The sequence below is a fragment of the Coloeus monedula genome (assembly GCF_965178545.1).
Source record: "Coloeus monedula genome assembly, chromosome: 3".
NCBI classification, from domain to species: domain Eukaryota; kingdom Metazoa; phylum Chordata; class Aves; order Passeriformes; family Corvidae; genus Coloeus; species Coloeus monedula.
This window is the reverse complement of record NC_138783.1, coordinates 3,962,468-3,983,044: the sequence shown is the minus strand read 5'-3', so window position 1 is coordinate 3,983,044 and position 20,577 is coordinate 3,962,468. Positions and strand designations below refer to the sequence as shown.

General features: G+C 37.2%; 1 protein-coding gene across 1 annotated transcript in view; it reads right to left on the bottom strand.

The window, feature by feature from the left end:
• Window positions 1-20,577, bottom strand: part of EPHA6 (EPH receptor A6) — a gene marked incomplete at its 3' end in the record, with an annotated part of 381,057 nt that overhangs the window by 342,266 nt on the left and 18,214 nt on the right. The window contains exon 2 of the mRNA XM_082277981.1: window positions 10,989-11,053. Within this exon, the coding sequence (XP_082134107.1) occupies window positions 10,989-11,053 (65 nt within the window). The remainder of the gene's footprint in view (window positions 1-10,988; window positions 11,054-20,577) is intronic.

The following is a 20,577-nucleotide window of genomic DNA, read 5'->3' as shown; positions in this document are numbered from 1 at the left end:
TCTGCAGCAGAGAAAATCCTTCAACCTTATAAACAGTCTTCTGTATATAAAACAAAATAATTAGGAAGAACAAAACATTTTCCCTCAGGAGATTTCCTGCACTGACCCAAGTGGGAAAAATTGATTGTTTTCATCTGTATTGAGCACTGATTGCATACTGTGGGTAAACCAGCAAGACTTGATAGAAAGTCAAATTTCTCATGGCACTGTTACCTGAAATACATTACAGAGAATTAGATTTTTTACTGAGGTGGTTTGCTGCATGCTTTGATACTCCTATCTATTCCACATAACTAAAGATGTACAGTGTTCTGCAGGTGAGTGCTGCTGGAAGAACTTCTCTCCATTGCATTTTTCTTTTTTTTCTCTTCAATAAATGTGTAAAATTTCATAGAAGCTCAGGTTTCTTTTCCAATTGTTTTTGATGTGTTTTATTTTTAGAAGCAAAGGGAAAAATGCCACAGCAAAAGAGCCTTGGAAATTTAAAGCTGAGGTAGGGCACTGAAGGGACAAATTCAAACACTGAGTTTTACTGAGCAGTACAAAGTGTGAAGTAAATTCCAGAGTGTGCTGTAAGCTCAAAAAAGGTAATTGTACAACTCAAGAGGGCCAGATCTAAGTACATAAATCCTAGAGGAGTGTAGATCTATATGCACATCTCATGTTCATATACAGTCATGACTGTATATATAAAACTCAAGTGGCTGCACATTGTAGAAATACTGACAGCTCATAACAGCAGCTGCTGAAATAGTCCTGCCATATTCCACTATGGAGAACTGAAATTCTGGAAAACAGCAGGTGTTTTTGGAAGGATTCTCTTCAGAATCCTGCTCCTAAGACTACAGCTGTGCCACTGCAGTGCCAGGGCTGGGCAGTGGCTAACATCTGCTTTTTTCCCTAATTGCTTACATCTATGATTATTCTGACATGAGATGGATACACAAGGCCAGTTCTTTACAAAATTTAAACACATTTTTTAATTTTAAGCTTCACTTCAAATGAAATTCCTAATCCTTTAAAGATCAATACATTAAAGTGTTTTTGTAAGGTGAGGTTTCAAGCACTTCCACTACACTAGTAAATAAAAATTTAAAAATACATAAAAATAGATTGCCAAAGGAAGAATCTCATTAGTTTCTGGATTTATAGACTAAAACCTGCTCATTCCCTAGGCAGAGACTCATGTAAGAGCAAGTATTTAACACAGCTTTGTGGAGACACCCATCTTCAAAGCCAGAGCACAGATCCCGGTTTATTTAATAACTCAGACATAAATTTCATCAGCTGTGCATGAAGCACCTGTTTTGAATTTACATGTAGACATCTCATTTGCTTTTAAGTGGTTTGAAAATATTAATTTGTGCTGGCTGCACAATGCAATTTGGTACAAAGACCTCAGAGAGCTTTTTCCCCTGGGACTGGTGTATTCACAGAAGCAAGGCTTGGAGAAACACAAGCAGAGTTTCTGACAGCATTCAAGTCTAGGGGTTTTTCTCCTTAGATAACAAATTCTGCCCTTACAGAGTGCCTGTTGGTGTGGATTTGGTGCTGCACTGAATTGGCTACACCACTTGTGGCTCAGCTGGTGGATTTGCTGGATTTTATCAGGAATCTCCACAGTTTTGCTCCTATGAGCAGCGTGAAGAGTCCCTGAGACCTTCACCTACAGCTGAAGCTCATGGTCCTGTTCACTGCCAGAAACCAAATACTGCATTTCATGGACTAGCACTGTTATCAGTTATGGCAATTCCTACACTTGATTTTATCCAAAGGAATTCTAACATTTGAGCTTCCATGAGGAAGAGAACAAAACACGTGGGATTTCATTACTTCTCATTCGTTTTCCTTAACAGATGCAAAGCTCAGTATAGGCAGTGGACCTTCTACCTGGAGGGCAGGAAGCCTGATGTCACATGACTTTGGGCAGTAAGAGCAGAGGAAAAGAAACTGAAACAAGAACAGAAAAAGACAAATCTTGATGCAACCACATGGGCAGTGAAAGCAATTGCCCTTAGTTATTTTGTCATGGAATGAAAAGCTAAAGCTAATCCCCTTAGCTTTCCCATGTGGAAGTGGAATCCAAAACTAATCCTTTTACAGTAGCTATACCACATGAAATGGGGTGTTTAAACAAATCCCCTTAATCATCATGGCAAGAATCAGGGAGCTAAAGTCAATCCCCTTAGCATCCTACACCAAAAAGGGAACCAAAGCAATCTCCTTAGTTATGCTGGTGTTAATAGTGAACTCCATCAAGCCTTTACGTATTTTGATATAAAATTATTAGTAGCATTCTTCTAACATGCCAAGAACCAACATGAGGATGCAGTAGCATCTATAGTACAACATTTCTACCCAATTTTTATGGCATAAAAATTCTAATGCTCACCACTTCATGACCTATTGGTCACAGGCATAATGCAAGAGTATCCATGTATCCATCAGCTGAGAAGAAAAACAAAATGTTTGAGTTCTTCCTTAAGAAAATTAAGAAATGGGGAGTATTCCTTATAGCATGGAAAGCTGATGAAAAGCACTAACAGACACGGAGAGAAATCACTGAACAAGACCATATTGTGCATATCATCACTGTTCAGCTGCTATGTCTAACTTAAACTTTGTTTTACTGTTTTACTTACTCTACAATATGCCCACTACTAGTAAACCTAAAAGAAACATCATTCGACTTCTTCAAAGACAAAACAAAAGGTCAGGTAGAATGCCTGTGTTCTTCAAATGCTGTTCTACATCTCAACAGCACTTGTAATCTTTCACTTTATTTCTGCAAGTTGTGTTTTTTGTTTTAAACTCCTAGAATAGGATTCTTTTGATTAAATACAATAGCAGAGGATTATCCTCTTAAATCTGAAATACAGTCCTAAATTATTATTTATAAATACATAGATTTTATACTGAGTTCCTTTCTATTTTGTTCTCCACAGAATTATGATTATTAAAAAGAATTATGTTTCCTTATTAGCAGTCAATAGACACATATACAAACTATCTGTTTTCCACTTTTTGAAGTAGATTGTTAGGATTATGTGAAGAGTATCCAGTTCTGCTAGGATTGCTGACATAAATACATAATCCATGTGGTAGAGGCCTCTGTACTCACCTGGGTCCCTTTGCAGGATATTAAATTGTGTGAAAATTACCGTGTGAAGTGTCTCTTCTGAAACCTAAAGTCTACAGTTCTCTACATTTTGGACTAGTAATTGCTGCACACTTTGTTTAGAACTGTTCTTCAGAGAAGAGTTTTCAAGCTCAAATGTTGTACCAGAGGTCTGGACATCCACTGGCAGAGAGGGCAAAGCAGAGGAGAATTTCTTCAACACCACACTTTCAGTCCAGTTGGAGTATTTTTTTCTCACTTGGTGAGAACTCCAGTGGAGAAGAAAAACTATTTGGATACTGTATTTTCATCCTGGCAATGGCTGAAACTCCTGGTCCCCACAAACATCCTATAATCCTATCATTTAAAGCACCATCAGAACATGAATGATTTACTGCCATTTGCAAGGGGGACTATGTGTTCCTAAGTATGTAAAAGAGGCTTAGAGAATGCTTCAAGCTTGATAATCTGGTTGCTTTCCCGTAACTTTAAAAATTCATACAATGTATTTAAACATCTATAAACAGTTCAAAAGTAAAGCTGGCATAGTTTTTGGGGGAAGTTTTTTAGCTTTCTTTTCTGTTAAGTCTAAGTAAAGGCTTCCAATATAAGGTCAGCAATCCTTAAGAATAAATTAATTCTTTCATTTTTCATTATACAAAAGAAATTATTCCTGGCACCAAAAATGATAAAAAGAAAGCAGCAGTTTGCTCAGAGTTTCCCTAAATTACTGAGCACAGCATCTAAGTAAAAAGCAGCAACTGGTTGTGAGACAGTGAAGCATCTGCTGCTACTGCCAATTTTACCTTTCTTCTTGGAAAAAAAAAAAAAGTATTTTTGTGGCTTTGGAACAATTCAGAGAGATTTCATTTCAGAGTATCTAGATATTTATCACCTACTTTAGCATTTATGAGACCATTTCCTAAGCACACAGGAATTTCAAGGGGTATTTCCCAAGAGTTCAGTACAGCAATTCTGAAGTCTCTGAAAATACGATGGTTCAGATAAAGAGGTGTTCAGTATGCACCTATTATTTCCATAAATATTGCTTTTCTTCCACTTTACTTTTGTTCTGGCTTTTCCTTGATTTTTTTACTGGGCAACACGCGGTTTGGCATTCTTTCTTGCTCCTTGTGTGTGCACAGTGAAGGCTGAATTATATCAGAAAATATTGTATTTAATTTGGAATGTACATACGAGTGAATTTTTTATGAATTTCAGAATATTTTCATGACAGAAACCGTAAAATTTTGTAATCGAACACTGCTGAAAATACACCCCACAGAACTTCAATCAATCAATCAATCAATCAATCATTCTTCCTCCTTCAACCCACCATGTTTTCCTTCTCAAAACACAATTCTTTCTCTATAAAACAAAAAGACAATATTGTGTTAATTTTCACTAAATTATACTTTCTTTTTTATTTTCTCTTACTGGCCTTTTTGGTAAGCCAAAATATTGTAAACTTCTGAATGCAAGAGATGAATGTGAAGCCTACAAAGACTTAAAAACCATTTTTTGTGCACGGAGGGCATTGATGTTTATTTTTATTTCCAACCAATGTATTTTTTAAAAAATAATACAGAATTAGCATTCATTTTGTGGGGCTGCACAACTGAAAGAGTTACATGTTTACTGTGCTCTACTGCTTATAATGGTTCTCACACTTAAAATGCAAAACTTAATAGGAAATATAAATAGTGTCACAGCCACTCTTTGCCCTCTTTTGCTATATAATATACGATATACATTGAAAAATAATCAATATGTACAGTAAATTTTGCCTTTACCAGGAATATATATGTACACAAGACTATTTAAACTAAACAGGAATGGAAAATTAATGCAAAAACTATAGGCAACACTACTATCATAAAGTTCAGATTTACCACACAATACACTAAGAATACAATAAATTGCATTTGGTTGAGCATTTCAGAAATTTCTTCTAATGCTGTACTATTACAGATTATATATGAGCTGTAAGTACATGGCTGTTCTGCACTTGGAGCACACGAATTTATTTATAATCCTCCTCCATTTTATCTGCTTCCTTGTAAGTGGTTTGTAGGGTTTATTTTGGTTTTGTTTGTTTGAGTTGTTTGTTTGGGTTTTTTTGGTGTTTTGTTTTTTTGGGGGGGGGGGGTGATGTTGGGGGTTTTGTTTTTAATTTACAACAAATTATATGTTATTATTTAGGCTATGAATGGTTCAGATCTTTGACTGCACAGTGGCAAGCACCAGTGGGCCCAAATTTGCAAGTAAGAACATGACTATGTATTTTGGTCAAGCCTCCACGGAATCTGCAATGAGATGTTCCACACAGAAATAATCAGGATACTGCCCAAGTGTATGTACAGAAAAACTGAAGATGACAAATACTGTCTCATTACAGTGCCTAGCACATTTTGTGAATGTACCTGTTTTTGATAGACCATGCTCCCATAACCCTGCAGCCAGCCAGTAGATTATCAAATTCCCAACACAGCCACAGCTAATTCTGCGGCCCCTGGGCTTTCCAAGTAAATGAAGATTTTTGCTGTTTTACCAGGAAATAATACAGGCAAAACCGAAAATTTAGACTTGTACCAATCTACCTAGACTTGACAGTTCCTGGGACGTGCAGTTTTCAAGAAAAGCTTTCATGTTCTAAGAGATGCTCCTAAAAGAAACGTGGAAACTGGACTCCCATGACCAAGTCATCTCATATTAGCAACTGCAACTCCTTTAAAAAAGCTTTCCTAGACATTTAACTACCTAATTGTTTAATCTCTGCAGATGGAAATTAATCTCAAAAAGCTTACCCCTCGACTTAACCTTTTCCCTCAAATAATGACTTGACTGTCAAAAAGGATTCTAAATATGGCATTGCAGAGGATGGTATCTGATTATGCCCAAATTACAGCTCAAATATGTGACTTCCAATATTTTTTCTTTATGTCATGTCTGTAAATTCCCCATATTGTGTGAAAATCTGATTAGCTTCCTTCCTTTGCTTTCATTCCTGTTAAATGTTCTGACAGCTAAATCCCTACCCTCTATTAAGTTCTTATTAAAACCACAGCCTCTCTAACACCTCTGAAATCCTGTTGCTTTCACAGATGTAACTACATCATTACCACAGCTGAACTGCTGTAATAGAGGGAAGAACTTAGACTTTTGGGTGCATTTTTTCTCTCAAAAATGTCCTCAGTTCTGTTTTAAAACTTTGCTTCTCGCTACTTCTGCAACATCTCCCCACACAGCTGCAGTTCTCTGTTCCACAGCCTGTTCAGAGTGTGCCCAGGTGGCCAAGGAGGCCAATGGCATCCTGGCCTGGAGCAGCAATAATGTGGCCAGCAGAAGCAGGGCAGTGATTGTCCCTCTGCACTCAGCACTAGTGAGGCCACACCCCGAATTCCGTGTCCAGTTTTGGGCCCCTCAGGACAAGAGGAGCTGGAGCGAGTCCAGAGAAGGGAATGGAGCTGGGGAAGGGTCTGGAGTGTTACAAGAAGCCACTGAGGGAGCTGGGGAAAGGGAGCCTGGAGAAAAGGAGGCTCAGGGGAGACCTTATCGCTCTCTACAACTCTCTGATCGAAGGGTGTAGCCAGGTGGGGATCGGTCTCTTCTCCCAGGGAACGAGTGTCAGGATGAGAGAAAATTGCCTAAAGTTGCACCAGGGGAGGTTGAGATTGGATATTAGGATTTTTTTTTTCATGGGAAAGGTTACCAAACATTGGAACAGGCTGTCCAGGGACGTAGTTGAGTCCCCAACCCTGGAGATGTGCGAAGACAAGTCGCTGTGGCACTTTATGGACATGGCCTAGTGGTGGACTTGGCAGCATTAATTTGCAGTCGGACTCAGTGATCTGAATCATTTCCAACCCAAATGATTCTATAATTTGTTTGGAAGAGAAGTGAAATACCTTTAGATAGAAGTCTTTTTATGGTATTGCTGTTTTTTCCTGGTAATTTTCACACAACTTGAATTTTAATTATGTTTACTGTGTCTGTCTGGGACAGAGTTAATTTCTTTCCAGCTGCCATATGGTGCTGTGTTTATACTGGTGACCAAAACAATGCTGAGAACACACCATTGTTTTATTTAAGAAATAAGTGTTAAGTATATAAACTTCCTTATGTTCATAAATATGCTTCAGAGACAGTCTAGTTAAGAAAATGAATAGTTTAAAATGTTAAGTATTGTATAAGAATGCTCCAAGACATATTCCCCCAATCACCTTCTGAGATATAAGTTAAAAGATGAAGGTGAAGATGGATGCAGCTGCATTGAAAGGAATGTTTGCAGGTTGGCCCAGGAAAACCTCAGTGCCATCTGTGACAAACAGGACCAAGCCAGTCAAAACTCTGTTACCATAAACTACAGTAATGTCTCCTAATTAGCTAAGAAGCAGCTAAAAATAAATTGCTGACTGGTGCATTTACTGCAAAACAATTATTTTAACAGAGAGGGTAAAATAATCAGTCTGGTAGGCAAAAAAAATCAGTACTTTGACAAGATTAGTCTCAAAAAATTCATAACACGAAAAGAACAGTAATACTGTATGCCCTTATGGCAACACTCCCCAAACCACAGCTTCTGAGCAAACTCTGCTCATAAAATTGTGTTACATTGATTAATGCAATGGGAAATAAATAATATGTTTTAAAAAGTTACATTGAAGACAGAAGGAAAAAAATCCCACTAACTGGACTTGAATAAGGTATATAATTTTATTAGTATTACTGTAAATGAAGGTCGTGGACCACTGCACTTCAGTTGGACTTTTGGGTTTTTTCCTTTCTTTCCTAGTCCCTAATTGTGTCCCCAAGGTCAGCAAACTGACTTTGGTTGGAATGCTGGATTTTGCTTCACATGCACTTGAGCACTTCAGACTGCCCACCAGCTCCCATTCACATCCTCTTCTGAAACATACAAACTTCTGCCGTCCCATTTTTTGTACTAAACAAAAAAACCCCAACAAACTAACCCTGTTCTGTGTTTTCAAGGTTATGGAGTGACAGGTTGGTGAGTAAAGATCTCCTTTCATTCCATAGTGCATGCTTTTTCATAAATCAATCAGTCATTTTGAACTATAGCCCAAAGAACAGAGGAAGTATCAGATGTGTCCATTATTAAGGTAGAAATTTTAGACAGCCCAGCACTAAGAAGCTAAATTGGAACTCAGTCAACAAAAGTTGATGCTATTGACCTCAGAAATATTAATGTTTTATGCTGCATTTTTGTAGCTCTAAGCACTAAATTTATTACCTGTTCAAAATACAAGGAAAAAAATCTGACACGCAAATAAAGAAAACACATTCGTAAGAAAAACCTATTGAATTCTCATGCTTCAGGAAGGATGCACAAATAACTGGGATGAAAATTAAAAAACAAAACCACATATTATACTCCCAAGACATGGATAACACAGTTATCATTGCAGCTCAATGATGACCAGTGCTGAAAAGCTTACAAATGTTATGTCATGAATCTCCTATAAACTAAAAGTCTGGGAGGCGAAGGTTAAGGTTCTGCAAGTTCCAAAGGGACCTCTTGATTTGTTATCCCACTTCACCCTGGCCTGTTAGTTTAAAATCTCTGAGGCATACCCAATGTTACCCAAATCCCAACCATTATTACTTCAGTTGCTCTTTAATTTAATGAAAACATTCCTTGTGACTGAGTATGCCAGTAAATTAATGACTTCTGCTAATGTCACAGTCTCAAGAAAACCCATCATCCCATCCTTGTAACTATCAAAAATGTTCAGCAGAGCAGTAACCATATATCAATGACATTTTCGTTACACACATAAACACTACATAAGCACTTGAGAGGTTTGATTAAAGCAACACATTAGATTTGGATAGTATCTGAACAAAAATTTCTTTCAAAAACCACCAACAATTCAAAATCTGTCACTCCCCTCCAGGAAACAAGAAAATCCTAATGTGCTCATCATGGGACAGAACTGATTCTTATTTCTGCAGTGATAATCACACCAATGCTTGTGCCATATTCGGAATTATATTAGGACAGATGAGTAACACAGATTAGATAGCACTGTGGACATAAACCACCAGCCTTGGAAGTGTTCAAAAAGTGTTTGAATGTGACATTTGGGGACATGGTGTCATGGTGAACATGGTGGTGTTGGGTTAACGGTTGTTCTCAGTGACCTGAAAGGTCTTTTCCAACATAAATGATTCTGTGATTTTATGTTACAAACCACTTTTCCCCCCCACATTTACTCTAGCTTTTTTTTTTTTTTTCTTTTCAAACCACTTTGTATATTTTTGGGAAATAGTTTAATAATTGAATTCCAGGTTCTTACTGAAATGTAAACTCCTTGTACTGTAGTAAGTGCTGCCAGTTCTTAATACACAGCAGAGGTCCTAAGACCCAAAAACCTCAAGAGGCTGCAAAACTATTGTTTAAGGTATGTATGATGAGCCAAAAAATATATGTTATAACACCTATGTTTTAAATCAACCTGGAGGGCACATGTTTTTGTGCTTGTATACTATCGCTGTTGCTTTTGGAGTACCTAAAGCTTTTAAGAATTTCCAGAATAACTGCAATTATATCTTGTGTGCTTTCCAAATGTACTGTGCACGTCAAAGGAGCTCATCCTGGTGCTCAAGCAAAACATTCCTCACTGAATTTTCTCATCATGGTCGATGACAGTCCTTACTTTTTGCTAGAGCAAAAATTCCTTGATGGATTTTCTCATTGTGGTTTATGACAGTATTTGCTTTGTCTGGGATTTTTAAAGGAAATAAAACTTTCAGAATTGTAACTCAGATTGCATGAGACTGCATACAAAATGTAAAACACAGAAGTATCTGGGAGAGATGGAATTTATGTCTAGGAATACAAAGAAAAAGAGTAATCCATAAGGTTGAAAACAGGCTGAGATTAAGAAATGTCACATTGCTTGAAATCCCTGAGGGCAAAGACACAGAAGGCATTTTATAAAAATGGATTATTAGGGTGCTGAGGGTAGACAATTTCTACTTCCTTCTGGAACAGATCATGGAAAATAAAATGACTGAAAATGGAACAAGATGTTTCTCTCAGAAAAACAGTATTTTCTGAGCTCATTTCAGAGACGCAAGTAATTATATGCCTCGTACACAAGAATCAAGAGATAATGCAACCTGGTATAAAAATTATAATACTGTACAGTGACATCAGAACTAGAAGTTGATACAAAATGTGTTAAATGCTCCAGAACAGTGCATCTTCCTTTAAAAGTGAAACTCCAAGTGCCCCTGATATTCTGTGACATGCATTAGCTGGGTGGAAAGAAAAAAACAGGTTCTGAAAGTGTAGCCACTGGCAAAGCACTGATGGTTGAACTTTAGAGAGTAAAAATGCTGCTCTTCACTGTCCCCAAGGATAACAGACACTATTAATGTTTTCGTTTTTCTGACTTAGGTTATCTGATACCATATTATCAGATGCTAAAGTCCATAATGGTTCTCACTTAAGCCATAAAATTTTTGTTCCAATTTGCAAAACTGAAAATTATTTTTCCTTTTATTTCACACACACAAAAAAAGAGTCATCATAACACATTCCTCCTGCGTAGGAGTTTTTAATATGAAACTTTATGATGTGTAACAGTTAGAATTGGATTTAAAGTAAGATAGATACTTAGCACTCAGAAAAGCAGGAGAAGGGCATAATAATGTGTACTCATGTCACTCTTGCATCTGTTATTCCTACTCACAACACAGGCAACTCCAGTCCCAAGAACAATTAAAGCCTTCTGATGAGTCTATATTGCAACAATATCCACCCATGCATGAGCCATTCACTTCCAGAGTGTCCGAATGCCAAAATCCAGACCAAAAAAAACCAAAATGGTGGGAGACTTACCCCATTTAAGGGAAATGTTTTCCATCCTAGTTCTCCAAGGGCCGTTGTAGTATCAAGTAGTACAACTGAAAACAGAAAAAGAAATGGTGTTTGTGGTATTGCTTGGATTAGACATAATAAACTATTAAAACAGTAAGGACTGAACTTGCCATGTTAGCCAGGTTCGTTTAGGCTTTCATGGCTTTCCTTATCTAACAAACATCTCAAAACTCACAAAAAATCCTTAATCTTTTGCAGAAATCATTGGCAAAACACAATACACTACTGAAATTTAACCATTAAAAGGTGCCTGAGTAAACATGCACATTCCTGCAATCCCTTGTCTGCAAATCTGGAGAGACCGCAGCATTAAAGTTAATAAAATAAACAGTTTCACAAGTAAGATTTTTTGATGAAACTCATAAATTTCTCAGAAAGAAAGTCATACAATTTACAAATTGAGAACACAGAAAAACAAATAACTTCAGTTTCTATCTTAGCTGTAGTATCAGTGTTAAAAGCTGCTGCATGTATTTTGCATCAGTTCTGTCATATTCATGTTGGTTTTTTGTTATATGATAGGATGTGCATTATTGTACTTGTATACTACAAAATGTTTCTGCATTATTTTAATGCTAAATTACATCAGCTTCATTTTTCACTTCCATTCACTGATGCTAAACAAAATATTTAGCACGAGACATTTTACCCACAGGTACTACTGCCCTCTAATGGAATTGTTTCATCCGACCCGCTAACTTCAGAAATCTAAACTAGGATTTAAGCACAAAATTAAGTATTATATAGGGCAGTTTATTTTAATTATTGAGTTGGTGTGTTTTGACTGCTGAGTTCCTCCTTACAGCCCACTAATTCCAGTTCTTCTTTGAATGGTTAAATGATGGAGAAAAATAATTAAGCACTTAGTTTGGAACGTGACCCACAATCCATACATTTGTGGGGTTTATATTGCTGTGCACTGTCTTCCACCTCTTGTCTGTCCAAATAGTTAATGTACAGCTATCTAGAATGTGTTTCTATAAATCAGTACAGCAGCAGCAGAAGCCAGGTCATGTTTTTCTGCCTTATGGAAAAGGCACCTTGGGATGGACACTGAACTTGGCAGCTTATTAGAAGGAAGCTGACCCAGCATCTTCCCTTCTCTTTTGTATTAGTGACAGTCAGAGCTCCTCTACATTTGAATGAATGCTGACTTTTACCCTGAAAATGAAGTTTGCTGTCTCGTCAATAGACTTACAGGCAAGTAGAAAGCTCAACATAAACCACATAAAAACTTAATGGTGTACGTGAAGAAATGATGACATTCTGAAAAGGTATTCAACAAAGGCGAGTATTCTGCTCTCCACTTCTTCACCACTTCACTGTGTGAAGTTTTGTGAACAATTTGAGTATAAATTACCATCTTTTACAAATTTGAGTATAAATTACCATCTTTTACAATGGTTATTTTACTTCCAAACATTGGATCACTTATCCCTATTGAGACTATCGCTGTTTTCTGCTTACTTAAAAAGCTGTGATTTACAGGTGCCAGTATTTTCTGATTGTGTCAGGCTACCATGCTCTTGTTGGAGTCAAGAAAAGCATCTTCCCACTTCACATTTGATGCAGCAGTTTCCTGTGTAAAACTTTTAAGTTAAAATCTACAGGGGATCTGTTACCTCCAAAAAAATCAAGAAAGTGGCTTTAGATATTTCTTTTTTCATAGAGCAGACCAACAACTCAGCAGGTTTCTGAGAACATTTCAGGTCATCTTAGATATTTGTTTTCTTCTCTCCATCTCTCCCCCTCCTCTCTCCACCCAGAATACATTTGTTATGTATTTTGTTTTCCGCTGAGTTTCAAGTTATACCTTGCCCTTTGTCAAGTGCTATTCCTATGGATCTGCAGGCAGAAATAAATTCCTTCTACAAACGGCATCAGGGTTTCAAGTGTCATTTCAGTTTTACAATTTTTCTGGTAGCAAGACTGCAATTTAATAAATATCATCCAGGTATTCAAAATTAATACTTCTGTGGAACAAGATCCAAAATACAGAAAGGAAAACTAATTCATTTCTTCAGTGGAGCCTGAATTAATTAATTCCTTGCCTGAATTAATCAAGTACTACTTGAAGGCTCAAATCTATACATTAAAAAAATTAAAAACCAGAGTAAATTCATCACTGAAAGTACATTAAGTTTAGATTTAGTTGAGCCATGATCTAATAATATTCCTCATATACATTTACCAAATGATCCCCAATGAGTAATTGAGTTCTGTTAAAATACAATTTTTGATACATTTGACATACCAAGGCTCTTGAATGCACACTATTCTTGCCTAGAGCTACCAAATCTGTAAGAACTGGAAAATTCAAACCAACTGGAGAATTCAAACTACTAAACAACTACTAACCAGAACTAGAATGGTATCACCTTCAGAGTCAGAAAAGAAAATCCTAACAATGAAAAGACTGTCTCTCCAACAGCACTTGTATTACAAGACATAAAATAATTATCAAACAAAAATGTGCAAATACTGAGTAAACCTTATGCTTATGCCAAAGAAACACAAACTCCAGTGAAGCTGTGGATTCAACAGGGCCTGCTACACAAATGAGGACACGGATAAAGCAATAAAATCCTCGCACACTTCAGTGGTTTGGAGATAGCTACGTGCTAGACTTCAGCGTGGGACAAAGACACCCAAGCTATCTTTAAACGAGGTAATTAAGAAGCAGCCTATCCCCAGCAGCACAGACCTGATGGCAGACAAATCTGCACTGCCAAGAAGCTTCTAACCCACAGCTCTTACGGCAGAAAATTTCCTCTGCCAAAGAGCTCCAGGCTAAGAGGAATGCCAGCATGTAAACATCTGAATTACACATGGGAGTGGAGGCTTCCCCCCTGCCTGCAGGATAGGGAAAGTTCCAAAAGAACTGGAAATTCACAGGCAAAGAGACTGAAAAGAGATGGCAGGCACTACACCTATGATGAATAAAAGGAGAAAATTCTCTAAAAAGTTAGTGGGATCAGCAAGCCATATTTATTGACCCTTGCCCTTACATTTACTTATTTATGCTCCTTTATATGCCATAAAAAGCTCCATTCTTTTAAAAAATGAGAAGTGGCCATTATAGAGAAGCCATTAGCTGCCAGCATAAACAAAAGTGTGTCTGGAACTACTGCGGTGAATATTTTATGGAAAAGGCTCTGAGTACATTGGTTGAGACTAAGCAATGTTATTGACATTTGTGACATCCAAGCTCCACTTTTAGCAGGCACTTTTCTGAGGTGATGGCTTGCACAGTGAACAAGAGTTTAGGTCTGCCATTACAAAGTCATGTCATGATTCAAAATGAACTCAAGGATCCTTTAAAAAAACCTCTTTGGATGAAAAGAACTCATGATTTAGCACTTGAATGTCCTTCCTTAAATAACTGAACTGGGGATACTAACACTTGCCTAACAATAATATACAGATTTAAACATACACCTGTAAGCCTATTGTTTAATTACCTGCACAGTTCATACTTAGAAGTGTTTAGCTTTGTTTTCCAGCACATACTTTAATATATATTATATTATTATTACTCATTATGTCATATTGAGCTTCAGTTTCCTTTTTTCTGGACAGATCTTACACTGCTATTATTAGACTTTACAACTGAAATTAATCCTTTCAGAGATTTTACCTGGTCCCAAGGAAACTGTTTTACTTAAAATTATGATGAGCAAAGCTCCGAGGACTGAGAATGTGGAATTTTAATTCTAATTCCAAAATACTCTTCCAAAGATGAACTCTGCAATTGTGTCTGTAAAACCAAGGAAAAAGCCTCACAAATATTCAAGTCACCGGTTTCTTTTCTTCTTTTTTTACCTATCTCCAGACAGGATATGTGTAAATTAACACAAATAATAAAGGATTTTGGCCAACTTCATGGAATCACAGTCTGGTATCAGATCACCCAGTTTGATCTGCCCATTGTAGACATTTCATACCTCGTAGTGGGTAGGCCTAATATTTGCAAGGAAATAGAAGGAGACACATTAATTTCTGAAGACAGCACTTACAACTCAGGAATATCTCATCTGTACTGAGTAAAAGATACCCCAAAAAACGCTGGAAAGTTTCAGTATCTTCCAGCAGGGTAGGGAGGCCTTACAGATGACCCCCAGAAATGGGCAAAACTGGCATCTTTGTTTTTGCCCCTGAGAACTTTATTATTGATTGCAAAGTTTATATTTATAAGACAAACTCACAAAGCTTTTGAAGTCTCTCACTTCCAGCCCTCAGGAGAGTTGTTCTCTTCTGAAGTGTCTGTACTTTCTTTCAGGTTTTATGCTTTTATTCATTTTTAAAAAGAGGATCACATGCAGTATTCTGAAATCATTCCTTTTAACAATATGTATTAAGAGCCCTGGCTATTTTTACATCCTGTTTATATATCCAAGGTCACATTAGCCTATTTTTTGCTGCAGCATTACAGTCATAGGTTGTTATTACTCTACAAGAACACTGTCCTATACAGACTCACTCCTTTTCATCATTCATTTTTTCAGTTTGGGTTATATTTTTGTGCTTGAATGTACAAAGATCCATTTGTTTATATTAAAACAAGTTTCACTTGCAAAGGCTGACCTTTACTAAGTGATAAAGGCTCCTCCCTGTCTGCACATCTTCCTTCTTTCTTTATTTACTACTCTTTTGTCAGGTATTGAGTTTATATTTATTTTCATGTTACTAATGAAAAATGTTAGAATATTGAATGGTGTATAACAAATATCTCGAATTCTGTGATTCAACAGTCACTAAAACGACTTTAAGGTTTCTTAGACCTTGTTTTTTTAAAAACCCATTTAGTAAAAAAAAATTTCAGCTTTTTATTGTCAGAAGACACTGTCATATTTTGTTATAATATAAAAAATCTCAACATATTACTGCTGTGGCTTGCCTGCCTGAGGAAGACAGAAAGAAGAAGGGGATATGCAATATCCAAGTTACCTTGGCAATTAATGTGCAATCAACTGGGAAAAATTATTTAAATCCTTGGTTTTATGACCAGGCCTGTTTTCCATAAACCAAATAAACTGGCATTCATTATGCACGTATCAATTGAATCCTTTTCCATAATTTTCATTATTTTGCATGCAACAGCTCTCTGGTTTCGGCAAGATTAATGAGATGCAGTAATAGAGTATGAGGAGCACCTGTCTAGATAGCAATTCTGCCAGGGAAGTGTACAGGAGTCACAGCAAATCAGAGAGAAAACAAAGTATTGACAATGCTGTTTGCCCGAGATAAGCGGGATTAGAGCCAGCAGAACAGAGAGAGTAATCCTTCCACCCTCCTCAACATTTCCAAGAGTTTTATGTTAGACTCCAGGAAAATCCTTGCTACCCTACAGCTGCAAAGAAGAGAGAGAGCTGTGACTAATTGGGAAGTTGGGGAATCTCCACTCCAGGAGGCTTTTAAGACACCTTGAACACTGTCAGGCCTGGTTTCTGCATAATCTCCTGTTGCCTTGGGGCAGAGCGGGGGAGATAAATGACTTCTCGAATCCTCTCCAAATGTGAGTTTTATAAAAATCTAGTTACCTGGTTAATGGTGCTTCCCTTTTCTTTTCAAACCACAACTCTAACACCTACGCTTTTCCAATATTCCTGAATTCCCCGAGTCCCCGAACTCATTAAATTTGCCATCAATAGCCCAGAGATGTCCTCAGCCAATTCTTTCAGGACTATTGGAAGAGAACTATTTATGCCAGATGGGGAGTACTTCATATTCTTCACGTTATATGAATAAATCACTATTTCTGATTTTCCCAATCTCAAACACATTATTTTCTGCCTCTTTCTAAAAATAGTTCAATACCATTCACACAAACATTTTTATTCATAATTCAATAGAGAAATTTCCATTATCCTGAGTGTTGTGAGGCTTGGGCTTTTATTACATTTTATTTTCAGTTTTCTACACTTCATATTTTCTAACATGCATTAATTTCCACATATATCCTCTCTTTTCCATTCATTATGAGAAATGTTTATATTTCTAGTTTGTGCTTTCGTGTTACCTCTGATGTAGGTTGTTATCCAAAACTGGCCTTTATTTACTGATCAATGATTTCCTAATTGGGAACTTTTAAAAGTCCTTTTCACCTTTTTTATTCTCATATTTTCAAACTCACACAAACATTTTTAAAATTCTGTTTTAATGAATGAGAACTGGCCAGAATAATATTTCATGTACTAAACCCAACATCCCATTCATGATACATTCATCTTGTCAGTGCTAAGAAGTTTGCAACGTTATTAGATGGATATATTGGATAAATGCTTGTCTTTATCTTGGTACTGTTCTCCTCCATCACACAAGGTCTCCAATGAGAATCTTCAAAAACTAATTCCCCCCCAGCACCATTTTTCTTTCCTTACATTACACACAGGTGCTTAAGGAATAATTTCCCCTATTTTCTCATTTGATTCAGTTATGTGTTTCAGTCTTACTGTTTGCTATGACTTCCTGGATAGATATAATTTGAAATCCTGTGGCTCTGAGAAAACAAGACTAAAACAAGCAGTGGTTCTTACGAAGGAGAAAAAAAAAAAAAAGAAAAAAAGCCACCACCCACCTTTTACATGAACTTTTTTCCTAGAACACCTTCTTACCTGTTTCTTAGCAAGATCATTTTTTAAATGAAATTAAAATTTATCATACTGTAGAGCCCATATAATTATCTTTTCCATACCTTACATGCAAAGATGCATGTTCTCCTTAGAAAAGAAGGCTGCTGTAACCCTACTGCTCCATCTCTCTCTGGAATGCAAACCAACATTGTCATAACAATGTTTCAGTTTTACAACATCCTTTTTTCACACTTCCTTTCTTCCATTCTCACTTTAAAAATCAACACAAACCCCTTTATTCTCATGTTATATCATTATTAGCATTGCCAACCATTGCAGACCCCTCAGTTACACCTTTCTGAAAGCAGGACAGTAGAGTTAAAAAATAAATTAGCAAGCTCTAAGTTAACTTCAGGGTTTAAAGTTTACAACCGCAAACACATTTTAACAAGAGCATTTTTCCTCCCTTACCAATGCCATTTCACTGTAAAATAAGCAACTGTAATACTTTAAACACCTATCAAAATCTCTGATAATCAACTGTTGTAATTTTAAATTTATAGATACCAGAGGGGGACAGAGTTATTTTCAATAAACATAAATCCTTGCACCCAAAAGAAATAACAGCAAAATTCTGTGTTCTGTTTCTTTCCATTATTTTAATCCCTGTCTATAACACAAACAAATACATCAAAGGAAGGGGAAACATTAAACAATTTATCAGTGAAAAGCATGCAATATGAGTCAATTAAAGACACAGTCTTTCCCAGTAAGTTGGATTCCATGTTTTATTTCATGGATACAAAGTGGAACCTTGGAAACCCACTTGATACATTCAGTGGCACCAAATGCATAGAGAAAATTTATCTGTCAGTGCAGAAACACGTGACAGTTTCTACACTGAAATCTTTCTAGGATAACAATTACAATTCCAAATTGTACATGGTTAGATCTTAACTACTTATTCTGCCACCCAGCAGGTTATTTTGCTCTAAGACAGCTGTAAACATTTTGTATTTTAAGGCACTTGCTTCTCCCATGTGAGTCTTACTCATCAGCACAAGAAAAAATAAAACTACTGAGGTAAAAAGAAAGCATACTCACATTTAAAATAAATGGGCTTACCTCAGGAAAAGATGAGGCCCCAAGTTTTCCTCAGATAATTGTGGAATGGAAAATGAGTAGATAATATCCTACCACTCCTAGCCTGTAACACAGCTTTATCCCCAAGAGCAGTGTCAAAGTGATTTCAAAGTGATTTTGCTGATCAATGCACTTTCAGATGGGAAAGTAAGGCAGGAGAAGCTTGTGAAATCCATAGCTCAGCCAGAAGGGATGAACTCCTGTGTTTGTCGTACACCAGAGTGGTCTGAGCACTGCAGTGTCAGCCCTGCAGGACAGGCAGTGAACACAGAACACAGGAAGTCCCAGTAGAAAGAGGCATCTCGCTCTACTCTAATGTGCTCCTCCCAAAGAATGAAACGGGGGGAAAAGGTGGTTTAGGTACCAGGGAAACAACGTGTTCTTACCATTGACTCAGCTTCAAGATACTCCTTTCCAGCAGAGATTGCTGTTAAAATGAAGTGAGATAAATTAATGCTGCACACAGCTCCAGAAAACAACACCAGAGCTGTATTATTTTTCTAAGCTTTTGGTTCCACATGTGAGATACAAGGAGATCAAGAACTAACCCTGATAAAAACAGGAGTCACAAAATGATGATAGGAGTCCAGCTGCCCTATGTAATAATCTTCATTCTGCCTTGAAAATACTAACTGATATTCAATTCACCATCATGTTCATGTCAACAGTAGATTACTGGGCAGCATTTCCTAAATGAACACGAATACCTGAGAGTTTTGTCAGCCCTGTTTATTAACCTGAGTATATCTTCATTAGGGAAATTAGAAACAACTGAAATTCAGATAAATGGATTTATCTTTCCTTGCAGTGGTAAATGACTTGTGTGTTGAAGCCAATTCTCTTAGGTTGGGACTAATGCTGAATTTAGTATTCTTCACTTTGCTGTTAACCTTTTCTACTCTGCATTCTTACACACAGTTTCTTTTACGTCTTTTACTGTAATACTTGTATTGAGTGGTGATAAAATGAACAAAAAGTTTATGTCACAACATCCAGAAGTGAAAAAAACCCCACAAACCAACATACAAAAGCTTTTGGAAAATTTTAACAACAGCTATACATAACTGTCAGCCAGACTAATTAGGAAGTTAATAACTCCATGGCTGTTGCTCCTATACTCCATACTTCTTGGCATTTCCTCTTCAAGTGGGGTAGAAACTTCACACTGGATTTCATGGGCATAATCAAACCCACCCTAGGCACCCATTCTTCTTTGCCCTGCTCTGATCCAAAGACGCAGCCTCTCTAATAGGAAAGAACGAAACGGTATGGCAAAGGTTTGTTGCCTTTTCCCAATGCACACCTGGGGAGGTTGATACAGAAGTACCCTTCAACCTCATCATCTGTCTTTTTTTAAGTGGATTGAGAAGTGTGGAACGTGGAGTTTTCCACAGCAGTCCCTTTAAAGAAAGAAGTTTTGAAGAGAACAGCTGATAACGTCACAAATAGGAACGGAGAGGACAGATGGCCTCTCTCTTGACTACTCAAGTAGTCACTTAATAATCATAATGAAAAATTTGCAATTTGGTGACTCTGAGGAACAGAAGAGACCAATGTCAGGAGAGGGACAAAGGCTGAAGCAACTGAAGTTTGTGCTTGACTGGCAGCACAGCCCCATGAAGAGCTGTTTGAGAATCTCTGGCTCAAGAACTAAGACAAGGGACCAGTCCAGAATTTTTGGCAGAGCCCTTGAGGGTGGTGTGTTCAGAGCTGCAGAGCTGCTTCAGACAGGCTGAGAGCAAGAAGTGGGAGTCTGAAACTGACACAGAGGCAAACCTGAGATGGGAACAACAGTCAGGGAAGTTCCAGACAAAGGCAGGCTCTTCTGCAGTGCC